We start from the raw sequence: 20,593 nt of genomic DNA, 5'->3' as shown, positions 1-20,593 counted from the left end.
TGCACGTCGTGCTACAACAACACCACTACCGTACACAGCCGCTGTTCACAACATCACTATCAATGGCGCGCCCGCGGCTCGCCGCCGTCGCAGTCGCAGCCCCAACGCCAGCACTTTTGCACCACCATTCACACGCACCGCAACACAGCTCGCCGACACAGCCGAACAAAACAAACACCACACAACAACAGCAACAGCAACAACGCCGCCGCCTCTACTTGTGCCGGCGACCCACCCCGCCGATGGCGCACCTTTCGCCAGCCGGCAATCGACACACACGCACCCACCCACCGGGGCCCAGTGCAAAAAAAAAAAAAAAAAAAAAAACACACAAAAACAAAAAAACCAAACAACACAAACGACACGGGAAGCGCACACCGCCACTTCGCGCGCACGCCACCAACCAGTCGTCGTCTCAAAATAACAAACACAAACAAAATAAACTAACAACTAGGGCAACACAAAACAAAAACGCCTCGCACGAACCGCCCACAAAAAGGACAAGCACACGCACAGCCTCTGCTGACGACCACGACGCAGCGGCACGCTGCTCCTGTCCCGCGCCCCGCGCCCCACTCGATTCACAACTCACGCGACACCGTCAACGACGGGCTCGCTTCCCGCAACCTACCACCTTTCCGCCACGACGCACAGCCCCAGCCCCACCCGACGACGCCCGTGGCAACGACTGCACTTTCACCACCGCCTCCCCCTTCCCCCCCAAAACACACACACACACACAGCCAGCCAAAAACGCACTCGCGACCCACACATGCACGTGCATCGGCACACGCCAACCAGTCAACGTCGACAACCACACGCAAGGCTCGAAACGAAACCGGCGTCCTTCCACGTTGCCATCAAGCTACGCGACACAAGACACAAGGAACCAACACAACAGCCGGCCCCACTAATTCCCACTCTCACGCCGCAAAAAGCACACCGAAACCGCCAAACGCACGCACATTCCCCTTCGCACTGACACCACCGACCGGCTCGCTACCACACACCTCTCGGCAGCCGTTTCACGCCAATTCGCCACACCGCCCACACAGTCGACAAGCGCCCGCCCTGTACGGCACACGCAACGACGCAGCGCAGCAAAGGGCGCCCGCAACACATACCTCTCCGCCGCCCGACGCGCCAACCGCCACACCACACCGCCAGCCACTCGCAAATTGTGCACTGCCACCAGCCACACGTCCAACACGCCGCGCCGCCTCCGGCCACCCGCCAGGGGGCGCTCACGTCCGCGACAACAGCGCGGCCCGCCGGGCCGGGCCGGGCCGAACCGAACCGAGCCGCCGCTGCTCTGCACTCGGCACGGCCACACCCTGCTGCAGACCGGGCTCGTCCCTCTGTACGCGTCTGCCTGCGCATCAACACAACACGACCTTTTTTTTTTTTTTTTCTCTCTACCGCCATCCCTCCTTCTCGCGTTTTACTCGTTGTTGCAGCAGCGGCGCACACCTACACATCCACAGCCCCAGCCGAGCCGGCCTCACCTCAGGGCCCGCCGCCAGCGTCTCCTCCTCGGGCACAGGTGCGGTGCTGTGGCCGCCCATCCAACCGCATTGCTGGCCGTCCAGCCACCAGGCGTTCCCACTGCCGCGAGCCACGCCGCGCACCGACCCTGCTGCAGAAAACGAAGCATAGCCAGAGACCGACCGATACACAAAGCAAGCCGTCGCCTCGCCTCTTGTCCTTCCTGCCTTCCTTCCGCCCCCGCCCTTCTCACACCACCGCCTCTCCACTTTCGCCCCCCCCCTCCTTTTTTTTTTTTTTTTTTTTTTTGTTTTCTTCTTTCTTTCTTTCTTTCTTTCTTTCTTTGGCCCTCTCTCCTTCCCGCCATGGCGGTTACGGCACCGCCTGCAGCGGCAGATTTTTTGCGCCCACACGCCTACTCCTACCACCATTAACCTTGCCCTGCCCTGCCCATCAACGTCGCAGTCGAACCGACGCTTGCCAACACACTGCCCACGTTCCTTTCTCTTTTCGGCCTACGCCCATTACGCGCCGCCGCCACAGCACCTTCCCTTCCCACAACACACCGACGTCATCACACGCACCCAAAACAGGGGCCACGACCGTGTTCCTCGCCCACTCCCATCCCGCACGGTACGCACATTCCCAACTACTACCGCGCACCCTCCCTTTCCAATCTGTGTGTCTCTGTGTCTGTGTCCTGTCCGCGCGTGACGCCTCTCAACATCCGCCGTCCCCCGTCCCGTTTTCGCCCCCATGCCGTCGTCGCGCCGCCTCCTCCCCGTCCACCGCCGCCCCTGTCCGCCCCGCACCACACCATACACCGCTGCTTGTCCCGGCCGTTGCCACCAAAGGCGCCGACCGCAAACGCGCCACGCCGCAGCCCCCGTGCGTCTCGCGCTCGCTTGCATCTCCGTGCCGACGCTGCCTCTCTTCCCACTCGCACTCGACCTCGACAACACAGTCTTTGGCTCCGCCACTGCGTGTTCCGGTGGTACGCACGCTGCAACACGTATGTATTCATTACCAGAGCGATGGCGAGGCATGACAGCATCTCTGTCTGACCAGAGAGTTCTTTATCGCTGCTAGTCGGCGCTTGGACCGCGCCAGACGACAGTAGTGGCACGCACCGGGTCGCCAGGAACAGTTGTTATATATATTGTAGCGCGAGTCGGGAGAGGTAGTAGTCGGTCGACAGTAGTAGCGGGTGGACGGTTGTACTGAGCGGGCGTCGGCGGCGTGCTCTGCTCGTCTCGCGACTCTGGTCACGGTTCGGGACGATGTATAGTATATTGTGTTATAATCAAAAAGGTGGTGTGACGCTGCATTGCGCAAATCTGATAACGTATGTTCATTGTACTTCTTTTGTTCAACAACAAAAGCCCCACTATTACTTTTTTTCTAAAGTAACTTTTGTCTCTTAACGAAAAACATTCACTTTTTAAAGACTACTTCCTATGGCATTTCCCTCCAAGGAGTGCAATTAATTACCAGCCAGCACTCATTCATTGCACACAGCTGTGTAAGGGGTATCTACAATTGAGGAGCGGATATAAATGCAATTTTTTTGTTTTTTTTTTGTGTGTGTGTTGTAACCTCCCAGCAAAATTTAAAATAATGGACAATGTTATTTACGGATGCTAATGGACATTGCGCTAATTGTAACCTCGCCCACAATGAGAGGTATTGAAAATGGCAACAAAAATGTGAAATTCGCAATCTGACTCAAATATAAAGTCTTCACACAACATTTACAAAAGTCCGTTCAGTGACAAGAAACTTCAATTAAACCGAAATATCGGTCTTTGGCCCTGTGCAAAACAATCAGAATTAAAGTCTTACCTCCGAATAAATGGATGTCACATTTCTGCTCTGGTTGTTGCGCAGCGCTTGGAGGAACTGCATTGCAAATAATAATATTCTCTTTTTTTGTGATTTTAGTGACATTTTTCTTCAAAGACGTGGAATGAAATGTGAAGTGCAACGAACTCTTTAGTTCAATAAAAAATTAAATGTTTGAAAAATGCTTTTGAAATAAAGATTATTATTGGGGAACTTGTTGGAGAATAATTACAATTTTTCATTATCTAATGATTATATTAATTAACAGTATACCTTATTCACCATCTTGACCAGTGTTGCCGACCGCCTACATCACACAACCGCACTCGGCTGCTACTACTGACCGACCGCTCTGCATGACGACTATTAGCGTACTGCACGCGACGACTACTGACAGAGTACAGCCCTCAACTACACAGAGCTACGGACTCGCAACGACTACTGACAGACTGACTGACTGAGAACCGCTCGCAACACTCGCGCAGTCCAGCGCAAACTCTCTGGTCACAGATGCTACAATGTCTCGCCATCGCTACTATGTTACATACGTGTTTCAGTGTCTTTTTCATTGGGGTAACGATCTTTGGCTCTTTTTATTCTGAATACAGGGCCAAAGGTCAACGCTGCTGCCCTTATACAATTTATCAGGTTTCATTATGTCTGTTGCAATGTTACATACGGTTCACTCTTTCATTAATATTATCGTTGGGTTTGTTTTGTAGGGACGTTAACATTCTGGCACATTTTTATTATCATCGGACTCTCTGCTATTTGTGCAGGGAGGTTATACCTGGGTCCATTTCCATTTCCATTTACATTTTAATATTGATAGACTTTTTGTTTTCTTTTTTGTTTCTTGTTGTTTTTTTTTTTTTTGTTTTGTTTTTCCCGCTCTCACCACCACCGCCGCATCACGCCTTCCGTTTTCTTGGTTTCTTTTCTGTTCTTCAACATCACCGCGCCCCATTTCCACACCACAGCCATCAGCCTCCAAGACGGGCGGGCGCAGTGTGCCATTTCCGGCGCACAAGCACACCCGTACGGTACTCTCCTCGCCCCCACGCCACCAACAACACAGCGACCACGCGGCTTTCAGGCATGGCACGGCACGGCACGGCACCGGCGAAATGCGCCGCCCCCGCCCCTCCGCGCATCCGTCCGTCTCGCCACGTTCACTGACAGCCGCGTCTGCGGCTACACCACGACAACCACAACACAACACCGCTCCCCTCCCTGGCAACTCACATTGTTTTTCTCCTCCTCTTTTGCACAAACCACAACGCCGAGCACAGGCGCAAGCCACCCACACCGCGCCCCTCCCCGTCCCGTCTTTGGCCGCCGCTCCTCGTTTCCTCGTTTGCCCCCTCCCATCTCCCGAAATGCCATGCCAGCAGCGTTACGCATGCCCCTCCCCTGTCCACACAACACTACCGCCTAACGAACAGCCTTTTCCGGGCCACATGCAGGGCACGCCCACCTCCAAACACTGCCAATTCACGGACGCACACACACACTTTCCCGACACCTTTCTGTACGGAGGGTGCGTCATCTCGACCGTGACAGAGTGACGGCAACTATCGACGATCCATTTCCCCCCACTGGTAAAACATGTCCACTAACACCTACATACATCATTCAAGTACACAGACAATAGCATACACACAATGGGAGGGCACACGAACATGGACGGCACGGCACTGTCATACACTCTTCCTCAGAACCATATCAACAAACGTTACGTACATCCGGGAAAGCGAAAGCGAACGCGAAAGCGAAAGCAAAAGCAAAGGCAAAGCCCAATGCAGCCGTCAAAGGTAACGTTCACCACGGCAGACACTTGCAGCCGCGCCGCCGTTAAACGCATTTCAGTGCGGCTCCAATACGCCTCCGACACGGGAACGTTCCGTTGCTCTACGAATGCGTTTCCTCCCCTTTTTCCCTTCCTCTCTCTTTTGCCCCCCCTCCTTGCACTCTTGCCTCATTCCTCACGTTCTGCCCAGACATTCGACCGATCAAAGTCAACCTTTCGTTACCGTTCTCAGCGCGACGGTGTACAACAGTATGACGGGTGTGCCCAAGACTTCGGTTCAGTTGCGTGACGCCGGTCTATCGCGCCGATCGACAGTTACTCAGGGGGCGACGGATCGGACCACGTCACCGACACACAAAACACTTTCAAACAAACAAATACATACCGGATGGACACAGACAAACACGTGTACAGACATTCGCCAAACAAACGACCGCCGCCGCCGCCGTCGTCGTCTAGCGTGCATCTTGAATGACGACATCGGTGTGCGTGCGTCGTACGCAATCAGTCAGACACGGCTATCAAACATCAGAGTCGAATGGTACATCATCGTGCGTGTCGCCGTACACGTACAGTACAATACAACAACAAAACAATGCGTCTTAATGGCACGTTCATTTCAACGTCACTCACACACCTCCACGCTGCAGTTACGTCGCACCATTGTCAAACTCGGCGTACAGCAAAGGGAATAGTGGGCGGCAAAAAAAACCAAACAAAAACATTTCATATTTCACCCTCGCCATGTATGATGTGCAAAAAAACAAACCCGCAAACGGCCGTCGTTACGGTGACACAAAAGTCGCCGATCACACTGTCCCCCCTCGCAGACGGGTAACACACACACACACACACACACACACACACCAACAACACCAATGGGTCAAAAACCACGCCAACGAGGCGTGCCACCATTCCACGCCACGGCGACCAACCTCGTGGCCGTACCCCGCGCAACACGCTTTGACGCGCCCCCCCACCCACAATCAAAATGCACACATACATCACAGCCGTCCACACAAACAACAACAACAATTCCGCCCTTCCCGCAAAAGGCAAGTTGGTGGCCCTGAAAAGGGCCGTTTTGCCGCTCTCGCAACGGAGGAGCCTTCTCCATCCTTCCTTCCATTCCAGAGCCACCTCCTTACTTGGAGCTCGTGTACTTGGTCACCGCCTTCGTGCCCTCGCTCACGGCGTGCTTGGCCAGCTCGCCAGGCAGCAACAGCCGCACAGCGGTCTGGATCTCGCGGGACGTGATGGTCGAGCGCTTGTTGTAGTGCGCCAGGCGAGAAGCCTCGGCCGCAATGCGCTCGAAAATGTCGTTCACGAAGCTGTTCATGATGCTCATCGCCTTCGACGAGATGCCCGTGTCAGGGTGCACCTGCTTCAGCACCTTGTAGATGTAGATGGCATAGCTCTCCTTCCTCTTGCGCTTCTTCTTCTTGTCGCCCTTCGAAATGTTCTTCTGCGCCTTGCCAGCCTTCTTGGCGGCCTTCCCGCTAGTCTTGGGCGGCATCTCGAACCAACGTACGGCAGCAGCAACACCAGTAGCAAGCGCTCCGCTCTAGTCAGCGTCTCCCCACACAGTGGCACCCGCCGCCAGCCGCCGCCGCACCTTTACCAGCTCGCCCTGTTGCGGCCGCCGACCAATGGGGCGCGCGCGCAACCGGCCGCCGCACCCGAGCCCATAAAGCACCCCCACCCCGGCTGCGCCGGCACGCACTCCGCTGCTCGACTCGCTGCCGCTCGCACCGGTCGTTTTCGTTTCCGTTTCGTGTGCACCGTCGCTAGCCCATCGCCATGTCCGGACGCGGAAAGGGAGGCAAAGTCAAGGGCAAGTCAAAGTCCCGCTCAAGCAGGGCTGGGCTCCAGTTCCCGGTCGGCAGAATCCACCGCCTCCTGCGCAAGGGAAACTACGCAGAGCGCGTCGGCGCCGGGGCGCCCGTCTACCTCGCCGCCGTCATGGAGTACCTCGCGGCTGAGGTGCTCGAGCTGGCCGGAAACGCGGCCCGCGACAACAAGAAGACGCGCATCATCCCGCGCCACCTGCAGCTTGCCATCCGCAACGACGAGGAGCTCAACAAGCTCCTGTCGGGCGTCACCATCGCACAGGGTGGTGTCCTGCCCAACATCCAGGCCGTCCTGCTGCCAAAGAAGACCGAGAAGAAGGCCTAAAGGAGGCCAGGCAATCGCAGCGCCGCGTGCTCCCCTGCACGCAACGCGCTTTGCCGGCTCGGCCCACAACAATCGGCCCTTTTCAGGGCCACCACACACACCTACGTCCAAAGCAAAATTTCAGTCGTCCTCGCCGCACCTTGTTTTGTTTTAACTTTGCACTGTCACAGCACAGCCGCCGCCGGCGCACGTCCGCCATCTTGTCGTCCACACAGCCCGTGTGGCCCAACACACACACACACACACACACACACACATTTTGCACGGTCGCAGTCGCCTTCCAAACCGACAACGGCAGCAATAATGACCATTGTTAAAGGGAGGCGTGTCGACACACCGCCCTCCACTCCCGCGCGCAACGGCCGTCGACACGAACGAAACAGCTGATCCGGCCGCCTATGCCCACACGCCTTGCCTCGGAAACCCCAACGCCGCCGCAAACAAACACACAGAGACAAACCACGCAAGCAAATAATCACCGCCTCTCGCACAACAACACACAGCCCGCCATCTCCGTCGCGATCGATACAAAGACACACAATAACAAACACACAAACGAAGCAGCTCCACACACAGCCAGCCACATGACACGTTTCCTTTCCTTCTCCCCTCCCAGTCACATCACGTCGCTCAAACGGAAAGAAAGAAAGAAACAAACAAACAAACAACACAGCGCACACACGCAGCAACAACACAGACTCTTTCGCACTTTTCAACTTCCGAACAGTGTGGTGGCCCTGAAAAGGGCCGTTTTCTAGTCTCTCCCACCCACAAGCACGGCCGCGGGAAGGCCAGCGCCCGCTGCGACGCAGCCTAACCGCCGAAACCGTACAGGGTGCGCCCCTGCCTCTTCAGGGCGTACACCACGTCCATGGCCGTCACAGTCTTGCGCTTGGCGTGCTCAGTGTACGTCACCGCGTCGCGGATCACGTTCTCCAGGAACACCTTCAGCACCCCGCGGGTCTCCTCGTAGATCAGACCAGAGATGCGCTTCACGCCGCCCCTGCGAGCCAGGCGGCGGATGGCGGGCTTCGTGATGCCCTGGATGTTGTCGCGCAACACCTTGCGGTGCCGCTTGGCGCCACCCTTGCCGAGCCCCTTTCCTCCCTTGCCGCGGCCTGTCATCCTTCCTTCCTCGGGCAAAGCAAAACGTGCACAAACAGCAGCTGCAGCGGCTGGCGAGTCGGCTACGGTCTGCGCCCAGCGCATATAAGGATGGGGCCCCTCCACGCCCGCACCAACGTGGTGACCAACACAAAAGTTCTACTGTCACCTCCGTATGCATGTTAGTTTTGAATCAAGGCGTCACAGGATGCAGGCTGTGATGTTATCCATGCGTCTGGGTAAGGCTACTCATTAACATGGTCCATCAGGAGATAGTAGTGGTCGAAAGCGATCGAAGGGTAGCGGTTGTAAGAGCAGAGGAAAAAAAGTGCCAAGGCCAGCGCCAAGGGAAAAAAACCTCTGCGACAGTAGGACGGGAAGTAAGAGCAGTAGCGGTTTGCTAGCTGCGACAGAGCATGCAAGGTGAGGGGGGTTAGCGTGAGGTATCGTGCAACGTTACCTATGTACTGCGTGGTCGTTCGCTGGGTCAGTCCGGTGCCGCGGCTGGGCTCCCTCGTTGTCTCCTGGGCCGGCCGCAGTGGCTTACTCCCTGTAACACAAAAGTTCGGCGCGGCAGCGCGGCGACGCTTGCGCGATGAAGACTGCCCTGGCGGTTTTCTTCTTTGCACCTTTCACCTGCGGTGCTGCTGGGGCAACCGCTGGGACAGGCGCGCGAACGTCCTTCTGCGAGGTCGCAGGAGTGTTCGCAGGTACGACTGCACTGAGGCCTTGGGCGAAGACTGCACGCAGTTGCCTCAAGGCCTCTTCCTTCTCTGCAGCCACGGCGGCTGCGAAGGCAGCCCTCTCCACCGCCATTACGGCTTTGAGGGCTGCTGTGGCCTCCTTCACGGCGATGCCGAGCTCGAGGTCACATCTCTTCGCGGGAGGGCGAGCTGCGTCCTGGCGGCCCGTTTCCTTCTCCCCTCCCAGTCACATCACGTCGCTCAAACGGAAAGAAAGAAAGAAACAAACAAACAAACAACACAGCGCACACACGCAGCAACAACACAGACTCTTTCGCACTTTTCAACTTCCGAACAGTGTGGTGGCCCTGAAAAGGGCCGTTTTCTAGTCTCTCCCACCCACAAGCACGGCCGCGGGAAGGCCAGCGCCCGCTGCGACGCAGCCTAACCGCCGAAACCGTACAGGGTGCGCCCCTGCCTCTTCAGGGCGTACACCACGTCCATGGCCGTCACAGTCTTGCGCTTGGCGTGCTCAGTGTACGTCACCGCGTCGCGGATCACGTTCTCCAGGAACACCTTCAGCACCCCGCGGGTCTCCTCGTAGATCAGACCAGAGATGCGCTTCACGCCGCCCCTGCGAGCCAGGCGGCGGATGGCGGGCTTCGTGATGCCCTGGATGTTGTCGCGCAACACCTTGCGGTGCCGCTTGGCGCCACCCTTGCCGAGCCCCTTTCCTCCCTTGCCGCGGCCTGTCATCCTTCCTTCCTCGGGCAAAGCAAAACGTGCACAAACAGCAGCTGCAGCGGCTGGCGAGTCGGCTACGGTCTGCGCCCAGCGACTCCGACTCCGTTACTCATGTGCCTACCTGAGGCACGTGTGTGAGCAGGGTAAGCACTTGCGTGCTGTTCCTGCAGGACCTGAAAGAGATGTTTTTGAAAAGACTTCCTAACTGTTGTTGGGGTCCTCTCGGTGTTTGTCTCGTGGGTCCTGGTGTTGTTGGGGGAAGGGTTATTCCCGCAACAGGTCCGGCCAACGGGTAGTTGGTCGATGGTGTTGCTGCTGGCCCAAGCCCCGAATGAGCCGATTGCGGGATTGACCCGCTTTTTGGTAAAACTGACGTGCTAGGACTCGGAATCGGTCCCGCAACGTCAGGATACCCATGTCTTCATGGAGAAAGGTGGTTGGGTAGAACCTGGGAAGGCCCAGCGCAAGCTTCAGCGCCTTGTTTTGGACGCATTGTAGCGATCGTATCGAGGAGTCGGCGGCATTGCCCCACACCACGGCCGCGTACTCTAGCACTGGACGTACCAGTGTCAGATACAGCGTGATGCCGTGACGGGAGGGCAATGTGGACTCCGGGTTTAACAAGGGATAGAGTGCGCGAAGCCGCCCTATCGCCTTGTTTCGGATCCACTGGATGTGTGGGGCCCAGGTGATCCGCTGGTCTAGTCTCACTCCGAGGTAGGTAGCTGTTTTTGACCACGGGATGGGGCCTCCCGCGATGTGTAGGGCTTCTAGGTTTGGCGGCACTCTGCGCTTCGTGAACGCCACCGCCTGGCTCTTGCCAGCGTTAAATTTAAGGCGCCACATGGTGGCCCAAGCACCGAGCGCTTCACATCCTTGCTGGAGGCGACGCCCCATGGTATGCGCGTTCATGCTCCGGGTGAACAGAGCAGTGTCGTCCGCATAGAGGGCCAACTCTACTCCGTTCACTCGCGGAGCGTCGGCGGTGAAGAGCGAGTAGAGTATGGGGCCTAGTACCGATCCCTGCGGTACGCCGGCACGTATGGGTCTGTTTGTGGACCTTCCCTGTTCTGCCCTGACGTGGAAAGTCCTGCCAGATAAGTAGGACCTGAGAAGCACTCCGTGCGACGTCGGTACCCCGAGTACAAACAACTTGTAGACGAGGCCGTCATGCCACACGGAGTCGAAGGCGCGTGAGACGTCCAGGAATACCGCCCCAAGGTATTCCCTCGTCTCCAGCGCCCTCATAGCTGGTTCCACGAGGCGGAGCAGCTGGTGGGTCGTGGAGTGACCTCCACGAAAACCAAACTGTTCGTCTGGCAGTATGTCTTCCTGGTCCACGTGTTGCAGAAGTCGCCGCACGTAAAGTCTCTCGAAAACCTTCGAGAGACTTGGGAGGAGGCTGATGGGTCTGTAGCTGGATGGCGACCGGGGGTCCTTGTCTTGCTTCGGGATGGCCACCACCTCGGCATGTTTCCACACCGAGGGGTAGACACCAGTGGCCAGGATTTTGTTAAAGACTGTGGCCAGGTATTGCTCGTACTCCTGAGGAAGATTTCTAAGGAGTGAGTTCGGGATGCCGTCGATGCCACCTGCCCTCCGGGCGTTGAGCGATCGGAGTTGCAATGCGACTTCTTCGGCGGTGATGGGGTCTATGCTGTCACCCTCCTCTCGTGCGTCGAGGAAGACTGGGAGACGTTCTTCCACTAGACGGACGTGGACCACGTCGATGTCTTCTACCACGGGTCGGAAGTTTGCCTCAAAGGTGTCCGCTAGGACACTTGCCTTGGCGTCCGGCTCGCAGTAGTGGTCCTGACCGAGTTGCAGGGGAGGTATGCGCTGCCTGCGGCGCAGAAAACCTCTCACGACTCGCCATGCACTGCCGTCATCTGGGTCGAGGGACTCGACAAGGTCGGCCCATGCTTGGTTGCGGTGTTCGCGGACGGCCGCAGTGATGGCACGACGCATGCGGTTTACGCGGCGTTTCGTTACCGGCTGTCGCGTTATTTGCCACTCACGGAAGAGATGGTTTTTCGCAACTATGAGCTCCCGTATTGCTTGCGGGAGGCGTCGCGACCTGTCTTGCGGTCGATGAGTGCGACCAGGTGTGGCAGTCTCTGCCGCTCGCAGGAGCGCCTGATTTAGGGAGGTGATGGCGGCTTCCGCCCCCACCTCCTCCGGATCAGGGGCATCTGTGAGGTACTCCCTTACCTCGGTTTGGAAGTGCTCGACGTTGATATTTTTGAAGGATGGACGACCGGCCCGCACCGCCGCGCCGACGACGTCTATGTCGAAGATCACCGGCAGGTGATCTGATGACAAAGCCGTCCTCGTCTCGGCAGTCGTAAACCGATCGACCCCCCTCAGTATAGCAACGTCGAGAACGTCAGGTTGTCCGCGCACTGGGATGTGGGTTGGGTCGTAGGGCCCTAGAATGATGGCGCCGTGTCTGAGGGCGGCGCGTTCAAGTCGGCGCCCGCTGACATTTGTGAGGCGGGAGTTCCAGTGGGCGGACTTTGCGTTAAAGTCCCCCCCGATGAACAGCCTCCCCTCCATGTCCAGTAGGGTGTCGAAATCGGCCTCTTGCAGAACACCCCGCGGCGGCCGGTATGCCGCCACGAAGGTGATCTTGCCGACAGACGTGTTGACGGTCACGCCGGTGGCTTCAACGTGCTCGAGTTGTGGCAGTTGCACCGGGTAGTGCCGCAAGGACGACCTAACATACGCCGCCGTTCCGCCGCCGTGGGTCGGCCGGTCGGTGCGGTAGCAGCTGTAGTTTGCGACCCTGACGTGCACACCGGGTTTTAGGAATGTTTCACAGACGAGGCAGATGTCTACTGCCTCGCTGTATAGAAATTCCCTAAATTCACCCTGCTGCGGTATAAGACTGTTTGCGTTAAAAACGCAAATAGTCAGGCCATGGGTATGGTCGTTATCCATGACTGGGGGGCTTGGCGATGGCCTGGAGGGCCGTCGCAGCTGCGGAGACTAGACTGGGTAGTTGTGTCATGATTCTGTTTAATGTTTGCAGTAGCGTCTGCAGGTCATCACTGATAGCGCTCGCGGCCGCGGGGGCGGGTGGCGCTGGGGCTGTACTAGGCTGGCACTGTTTTGCGACGGGTGTCTGCGCAGCAGGGGCAGCCTGTCCATTTTCGGCGCGGGTCGGGGGGGGGGCGGTGGGAGTAGCCCAGCAGCACTGGGTTCCGGCTGTGTGTTGGTAGGTGGTTGCAGGTTGCGGGCGGGTAGGCGGCGTTCACCGCGAGGCGGGGCCTGCTGTTCAGCAGCCCGTCTCCCGGCAACGGACGCAAAACTGACTCCTGGCTGCACTTTTTTGGCAGCCTTGCCACGCTTGCGGGATTTGAATGCGTTACAGCCCCTGTAGCTAGCAACATGCGGCTCACTGCAGTTGCAGCATTTGGGCTGTTCGTCGCGCTTTTTTGCGCAGTCACGGCTTTGGTGTGCACCTGCACACTTTACGCAACGCGCGGGCATGGTGCAGTTGTGTGCAACATGGTCTAAGCCTTGGCAAGAGTAACACTGAAGCCTCTTGCCTTTGGCCTTGAGTAGTTCAACTGAGACGTCGATGTCCGCAATTTTGTCGAGTTGGAAGATTTTCCTGTTGTCCTCGTTGTCCACTAGGACGACAAGGAACAACGGCATCTTTTTGTGCGTACGCGGCGATGTCATTAATTCTACCGTGCGCGCGGAAAAACCCGACTCCGCGAGTTCTTGTTTAAGGTGGGTGGGGTCCATCTTGATTGGCAGGTGGCGTATAACCACCTTTAGTAGCTTCAGGGACTCGGTGTTGTGGGTATAGCAATGGAGTCCCTGATCCCTAACAAGATCCATGAGCTTTTTGTGCTCGTCTATGGATGTTGGGAGGATCTTGTAGACGTTATTCGCTTGGACTTTGAATGACTTTACTTCCACCACTTCTTTAATCATGCGGCGGAGGTCCATGAACTCGTCGTCCCACGTCACGACTACTGGAGGGGGGCGTGTGTGTTTACGTGCTGGGGCGGCGGGTTCCGCTTCCATGACAACTTCGGTTGCCTCTGCGAACCGATTTGATGTGGCTGGCGGTGGGGCGAGCACCTTCTCCAGCCTTTTGGGCTTGGCAGTGTGCCGCCGGTTTGGTACGGTAAAACCGTCTTCCTCGGCTGCAGGGGGCGCTGTGGGGGCGTCTGCAGCAGCAGCCTTCTTTTTTGTTTGGCGCCCTTCAGGCGCGGTTACTGCGGTTTGTTCCTCAGAGTCAGAGGTGGCTGGTCGTTTCCGTGATGCCTGTTGCACATCCATCGGCATTTCTGCCGATAGAAGTGTCCCCAGGTTGGCTTCAGGAATTTCTAGTAGAACTGGCGTTGTTGGGTGCCGTGTTGGGTTGGGGTGGTCGCTGTCAGTCAGTCTCTGCGCGGCGAGGACTGGCGCGCTAGCGGCTTCTTCACTGGAATTGTCCGTTGGGGCGATCAGCAGCGCACTGGCTTCTTGAGTAGCCAAGACTGGTGACGCAACACCATTCGGGGCCGCCTCCGCCAGAGCAGCAACATCTTGAGTTGCTACACCCAGCAGGGCTCCCGGCGGAACAATCACCTCTTCTATGGCCGAGCGCGGCAGTTCACTCAGCGGAAAGGAAGACTCTGTTTGCGGCTGTTGTGCCCGGGCGGCGGCTAAGTCGTGGCGCACGAAATGTGCGTACGCCCTTTCCGCGGCCTCTTTTTCTGCGGGTGTTTCTGGCTTTGCTATGCGATTCATAATCACATACAGCTCAACAGCAGAGATGGGGCGGTAGCCTGAGGGGGCGCAGGAAGCGCCGACCGTGGACGCGGTATCGCTGTGGGCGGGTGGTGTGGCGGATGTTGCCGCCGACAGAGTGCGGTCTGTCGTGACAACATCCTCTATGGCGGTTAGGCAGCTATTATTTGGGTCCATGGGGCACCTGTAATTGAGAAAGAAAAGATGTAGATATCTAACTCTAGTGATCGCGGACTGGTCCCACGTGAAGGGGGTCCTGGATCACAGCGTGCCCTAACGTTCCCTAGGCGTGACGCAAATCGATTCCTGAATCGATTTGTGCCACAGCCAGTAGCAAATAACACGACAATTTTGCCGCTAACCAACCCGCGCGCGAGTAGTCAGCAGGAGAGACAAGCTTTTGCTTTTGCCACGCGGACGCCGTTGACCAACGCACCTTAACAAAGGCGCGCAGACAAAGACGCGCGAGAACAATAGCGCGAGCGAGACAATAGCAGCTGCGGTGAGCCAGAGCGTCCTCTCGCTACGGCGGCTCAGCGCGGTCTTCGCTGCTCTGCCGGGACGGGTCTCTGCGCCCAGCGCGCCCGCCGCCCCCCTATATAGACTCTGGCCCGCCCTCCCCCCACCACGCGCAACCGAGGGCATATAAGCGCAGCACGGAGGCGCGCGGGCCCGTTGTCAAGGCAGCACCGGACGCCGCGCCGCAGCTAACCTCCACGCACGCCGCTCCGCTACCGCTACCGCCATGGCCCGCACAAAGCAAACGGCCCGCAAGTCCACCGGCGGAAAGGCGCCGCGCAAACAGCTCGCCACCAAGGCGGCGAGGAAGAGCGCGCCCGCCACCGGAGGCGTCAAGAAGCCCCACCGCTACAGGCCGGGCACCGTCGCCCTGCGAGAAATCAGGCGCTACCAGAAGAGCACAGAGCTGCTCATCCGCAAGCTGCCATTCCAGCGCCTAGTGCGCGAGATCGCCCAGGACTTCAAGACCGACCTGCGCTTCCAGAGCTCCGCAGTCATGGCCCTGCAGGAGGCCAGCGAGGCCTACCTCGTCGGCCTCTTCGAAGACACCAACCTGTGCGCAATCCACGCCAAGCGCGTCACCATCATGCCCAAGGACATCCAGCTCGCGCGCCGCATCCGCGGCGAGCGCGCCTAAACCGCGCCGCGGCACCGCACCGCACAAACAAAAACGGCCCTTTTCAGGGCCACTAACATCTCTCCGTCGCGAGCAAACTTTGTCGGTCGCCTGCCTCTCGCCCCGCAACCCAAAAACAAAAACCACCACTTCCCGTCCGTCCGCCACACCCGCTCACTCTGCCTGCCTGCTAGCAGCGCGCAACAATCACACATCATCCCTCCCCGGCGCTCAAAGCGCACAATACCCAACGGCCGACGTCACACCGCACGGGTGGCTGGCCGGCCGCCGCTTTCGTTTCGAAAACAAAACAACCCGCACTCCACTCCGACGGCCAACGGCCAGGCAGGCGCGCTCGCTCGCTCTACACGCCACCGAAATCCCCGCCGACTCCTTCCGCATCTCAACGTGCCCCCCGTTGCAAAACATAACACACACACACACACAAAGGAACAAAACAAAACAAAGACCAGACACGACTCGACAAGACAGACATCCGAGAAGAACGAACGCAGGCAAGCCAACCAACGTATTCAAACAAAACAACGTGACAGAAAACCAACCGTCGGCCGCCGCCACAAACACGGCGACAATCAACCACGACAACAACAACAACAACAACACCGCTTACCGCTACCGCCGCCCACACCCGCCACCGACCCCCGCAATCCAACCACCACGGCACGCAAACAGCATCCCCACGGGCATACAGAAACGCCAGACAGACACCCACACCAAACGCAACACGACACTCAAAACCTTCCCCGACGTGCTTTGATGGCCCTGAGAAGGGCCGTTTTGGGCCGCGCGTCTCTTGCGCGCCACTAGACGACGACGGGGGGTGGGGACGACGGAGTCAAGCGCCAAACCCTTCCTTTCCCATCTCTTTCTCCTCTACTCTACTTCTTCTTCTTGGGCGAAGCCTTCGCCTTAGACGGCGTCGTCGCCTTCTTCGGGCGCGGCGCCTTCGGCTTCTTCGTCGGAACCTTGGCGGCCTTCTTCGCCTTCGACGGCGACTTGGCCTTGGCCGGCTTGGCCGCAGCCGCCTTCTTCGCACCCGCGGGAGCGGCCGACGCCGCAGACGCCTTCTTGGCGGCGCCCGCCTTCCGACCGGTCGCCGCCTTCACGCCACCAGCCTTCTTTGCGCCGGCCGCACGGGCGCCCTTCTTCTCCTTGCTGGCCGGAGCGGCGCGCTTCTTCTTGGCACCGCCGGCACGAGCCTTGCCGCCCTCGGCCGCCCCCCCGCCGCCGGCGCCGGCAAGCTTGAACGAGCCGGACGCGCCCTTCCCCTTCGTCTGCACCAGCTCGCCCGCCACGACGGCCGACTTGAGGTACTTCTTGATAAACGGCGCCAGCTTCTCCGCGTCCAGCTTGTAGTGCGCGGCTATGTACTTCTTGATCGCCTGCAGCGACGACCCGCCGCGCTCCTTCAGACTCTTGATGGCGGCCGTCACCATCTCAGAGGTGCGCGGGTGCGCAGGCTTGGCGCGCGGCTTCTTCGCAGACGACGCAGACTTGGCCTTCTTCGTAGTGCCGGTGGCGGCGGGTGCCGCAGCAGTCTCGTTCGTAGCCGCCTGATCTGCCATTTCGACGACGCGCGTAACACACAGCGAGAGCGAGCGGGACGGCAGGCACGCAAGCACAGCACAGCAGCAGAGCAGAGAATCACAAGGCCCAGCCAGTGTCGCGGGCGGGCGCGGACGGCCGAGAGAGCGGCCGCCACTCTGCGCGCCGCCGCGCCGCGCCTCCCGCGCTTGCTACCGCCCAACGTCCGACAGCCTGTGCGGAGCAGCCCCAAACCTGCGCCACAACCGCCCGCGCCTTTCAAACCACCGAGGATGGGGCTACACACAGCCACACCACAGTCGCCAACCAGTCGCCACGGCAGCGCCGCAAACCACGGCCAAACTGCAGCTACCGCGCGCTACAGCCTGGGTCGGCCCGCCGAGAATCGCCGCCCCCGCCCAAATGCCGCCCCCACAGCCCCAGCCGACGACCCGCCACAATGGCCAAACCTTCGGCAAAACTCCCACACCGTCGCCGCGGCAGCCCGGCCAGCGCGGCCGGCGCCACAGCCACACAAGCCGAGGCGTGCGGCGATGACGGCCGTGCAAACGCGCCTCCGCCGCCCCATCGCCTTCCGTCGCCCTCCCGCCGTTTCCCGATCGGCCCGCAGCCGTCGGGCCACATCGCGCGCCGTCCTCCTCCTCTCGCCCGCCAACATTCACAGCCGTTTCTCAACAATTGCCCGCCGCAAACGGACGCCGCCTGCGCAACAGGCGCCGCCGCCCCTCGCCGCTTCCGACCCAACCCCTCGACCGAGGCAAACCGCAATCCGAATCTACAGACCAACCCAATCTGCCGTCAAGCACACACGACAGCCGACCTTACACGTTACGCGTTACACATTACGTTTACACGTCTACGTTAGGTTAGGTTAGGTGGACGTGGGTTAGGTTAAGGGGACTTGGGTTAGGTTAAGCGTCAAACTTAGGTTAAGCATTCAAACACGTCAGGCGTCAGAGGTTAGGTTAGGTTGGGTTAGGTTAGGTTAGGTTAGGTTAGGTTAGGTTAGGTTAGGTTACACGTTAGGTTAAGGGGTCAGTGCTAGGTTAAGAAGCGTCAAACGTAGGTTAAAAAAGCGTTCAAACGTGAGGCGTGAGCCGGACAGCTTACCTTACGTAGACGTTAGGGGCTCACAGGCTGAGCTCACCTCGCCACACCACAGGTTAGGTTCGGTTCGGTTCGGTTCGCTCGGCTCAGCGTAAAGCGCCGAGGTCAGGGTTACGTTCGTTCACCTTCGGGCGCCACACTTTCGGTTGAAAGGTCGCGACGGGACGACGTCGGCAGGCACGCCGCAAACGAACAAAAACGTACAGACGACGTCGGAAACCGCCGACAGACGGGGGAGCAGCACGACCACGACCAGACACCGAGCGCGAACGAGACACACGCGAACCACCCCCACCGGCCAAAGGGCACCACACAACAACCCAGAGCACCACGTGTCGACACCAGAGCAACCCGCCGCTCACGCGACATGGCTGGCACCGAAGGGCAACCGCCCGCAACTGCGCTTTCCGCGCCGGCCCGGATGCACGTCGTGCTACAACAACACCACTACCGTACACAGCCGCTGTTCACAACATCACTATCAATGGCGCGCCCGCGGCTCGCCGCCGTCGCAGTCGCAGCCCCAACGCCAGCACTTTTGCACCACCATTCACACGCACCGCAACACAGCTCGCCGACACAGCCGAACAAAACAAACACCACACAACAACAGCAACAGCAACAACGCCGCCGCCTCTACTTGTGCCGGCGACCCACCCCGCCGATGGCGCACCTTTCGCCAGCCGGCAATCGACACACACGCACCCACCCACCGGGGCCCAGTGCAAAAAAAAAAAAAAAAAAAAAAAACACACAAAAACAAAAAAACCAAACAACACAAACGACACGGGAAGCGCACACCGCCACTTCGCGCGCACGCCACCAACCAGTCGTCGTCTCAAAATAACAAACACAAACAAAATAAACTAACAACTAGGGCAACACAAAACAAAAACGCCTCGCACGAACCGCCCACAAAAAGGACAAGCACACGCACAGCCTCTGCTGACGACCACGACGCAGCGGCACGCTGCTCCTGTCCCGCGCCCCGCGCCCCACTCGATTCACAACTCACGCGACACCGTCAACGACGGGCTCGCTTCCCGCAACCTACCACCTTTCCGCCACGACGCACAGCCCCAGCCCCACCCGACGACGCCCGTGGCAACGACTGCACTTTCACCACCGCCTCCCCCTTCCCCCCCAAAACACACACACACACACAGCCAGCCAAAAACGCACTCGCGACCCACACATGCACGTGCATCGGCACACGCCAACCAGTCAACGTCGACAACCACACGCAAGGCTCGAAACGAAACCGGCGTCCTTCCACGTTGCCATCAAGCTACGCGACACAAGACACAAGGAACCAACACAACAGCCGGCCCCACTAATTCCCACTCTCACGCCGCAAAAAGCACACCGAAACCGCCAAACGCACGCACATTCCCCTTCGCACTGACACCACCGACCGGCTCGCTACCACACACCTCTCGGCAGCCGTTTCACGCCAATTCGCCACACCGCCCACACAGTCGACAAGCGCCCGCCCTGTACGGCACACGCAACGACGCAGCGCAGCAAAGGGCGCCCGCAACACATACCTCTCCGCCGCCCGACGCGCCAACCGCCACACCACACCGCCAGCCACTCGCAAATTGTGCACTGCCACCAGCCACACGTCCAACACGCCGCGCCGCCTCCGGCCACCCGCCAGGGGGCGCTCACGTCCGCGACAACAGCGCGGCCCGCCGGGCCGGGCCGGGCCGAACCGAACCGAGCCGCCGCTGCTCTGCACTCGGCACGGCCACACCCTGCTGCAGACCGGGCTCGTCCCTCTGTACGCGTCTGCCTGCGCATCAACACAACACGACCTTTTTTTTTTTTTTTTTTCTCTCTACCGCCATCCCTCCTTCTCGCGTTTTACTCGTTGTTGCAGCAGCGGCGCACACCTACACATCCACAGCCCCAGCCGAGCCGGCCTCACCTCAGGGCCCGCCGCCAGCGTCTCCTCCTCGGGCACAGGTGCGGTGCTGTGGCCGCCCATCCAACCGCATTGCTGGCCGTCCAGCCACCAGGCGTTCCCACTGCCGCGAGCCACGCCGCGCACCGACCCTGCTGCAGAAAACGAAGCATAGCCAGAGACCGACCGATACACAAAGCAAGCCGTCGCCTCGCCTCTTGTCCTTCCTGCCTTCCTTCCGCCCCCGCCCTTCTCACACCACCGCCTCTCCACTTTCGCCCCCCCCC

At 59.0% G+C, this 20,593-nt stretch overlaps 1 protein-coding gene across 1 annotated transcript in view; it reads right to left on the bottom strand.

Annotated features, from left to right (window-relative positions):
* Positions 1 to 20,593, bottom strand: part of LOC124545536 (titin-like) — a 90,628-nt gene that overhangs the window by 19,371 nt on the left and 50,664 nt on the right. The window contains exon 2 of the mRNA XM_047124484.1: positions 13,768 to 14,776. Coding sequence (XP_046980440.1) covers positions 13,768 to 14,776 — 1,009 coding nt within the window. The remainder of the gene's footprint in view (positions 1 to 13,767; positions 14,777 to 20,593) is intronic.

This window comes from Schistocerca americana, chromosome 8 (assembly GCF_021461395.2).
Source record: "Schistocerca americana isolate TAMUIC-IGC-003095 chromosome 8, iqSchAmer2.1, whole genome shotgun sequence".
Lineage (NCBI taxonomy): Eukaryota > Metazoa > Arthropoda > Insecta > Orthoptera > Acrididae > Schistocerca > Schistocerca americana.
This window is presented reverse-complemented; position numbering and strand designations above follow the sequence as displayed.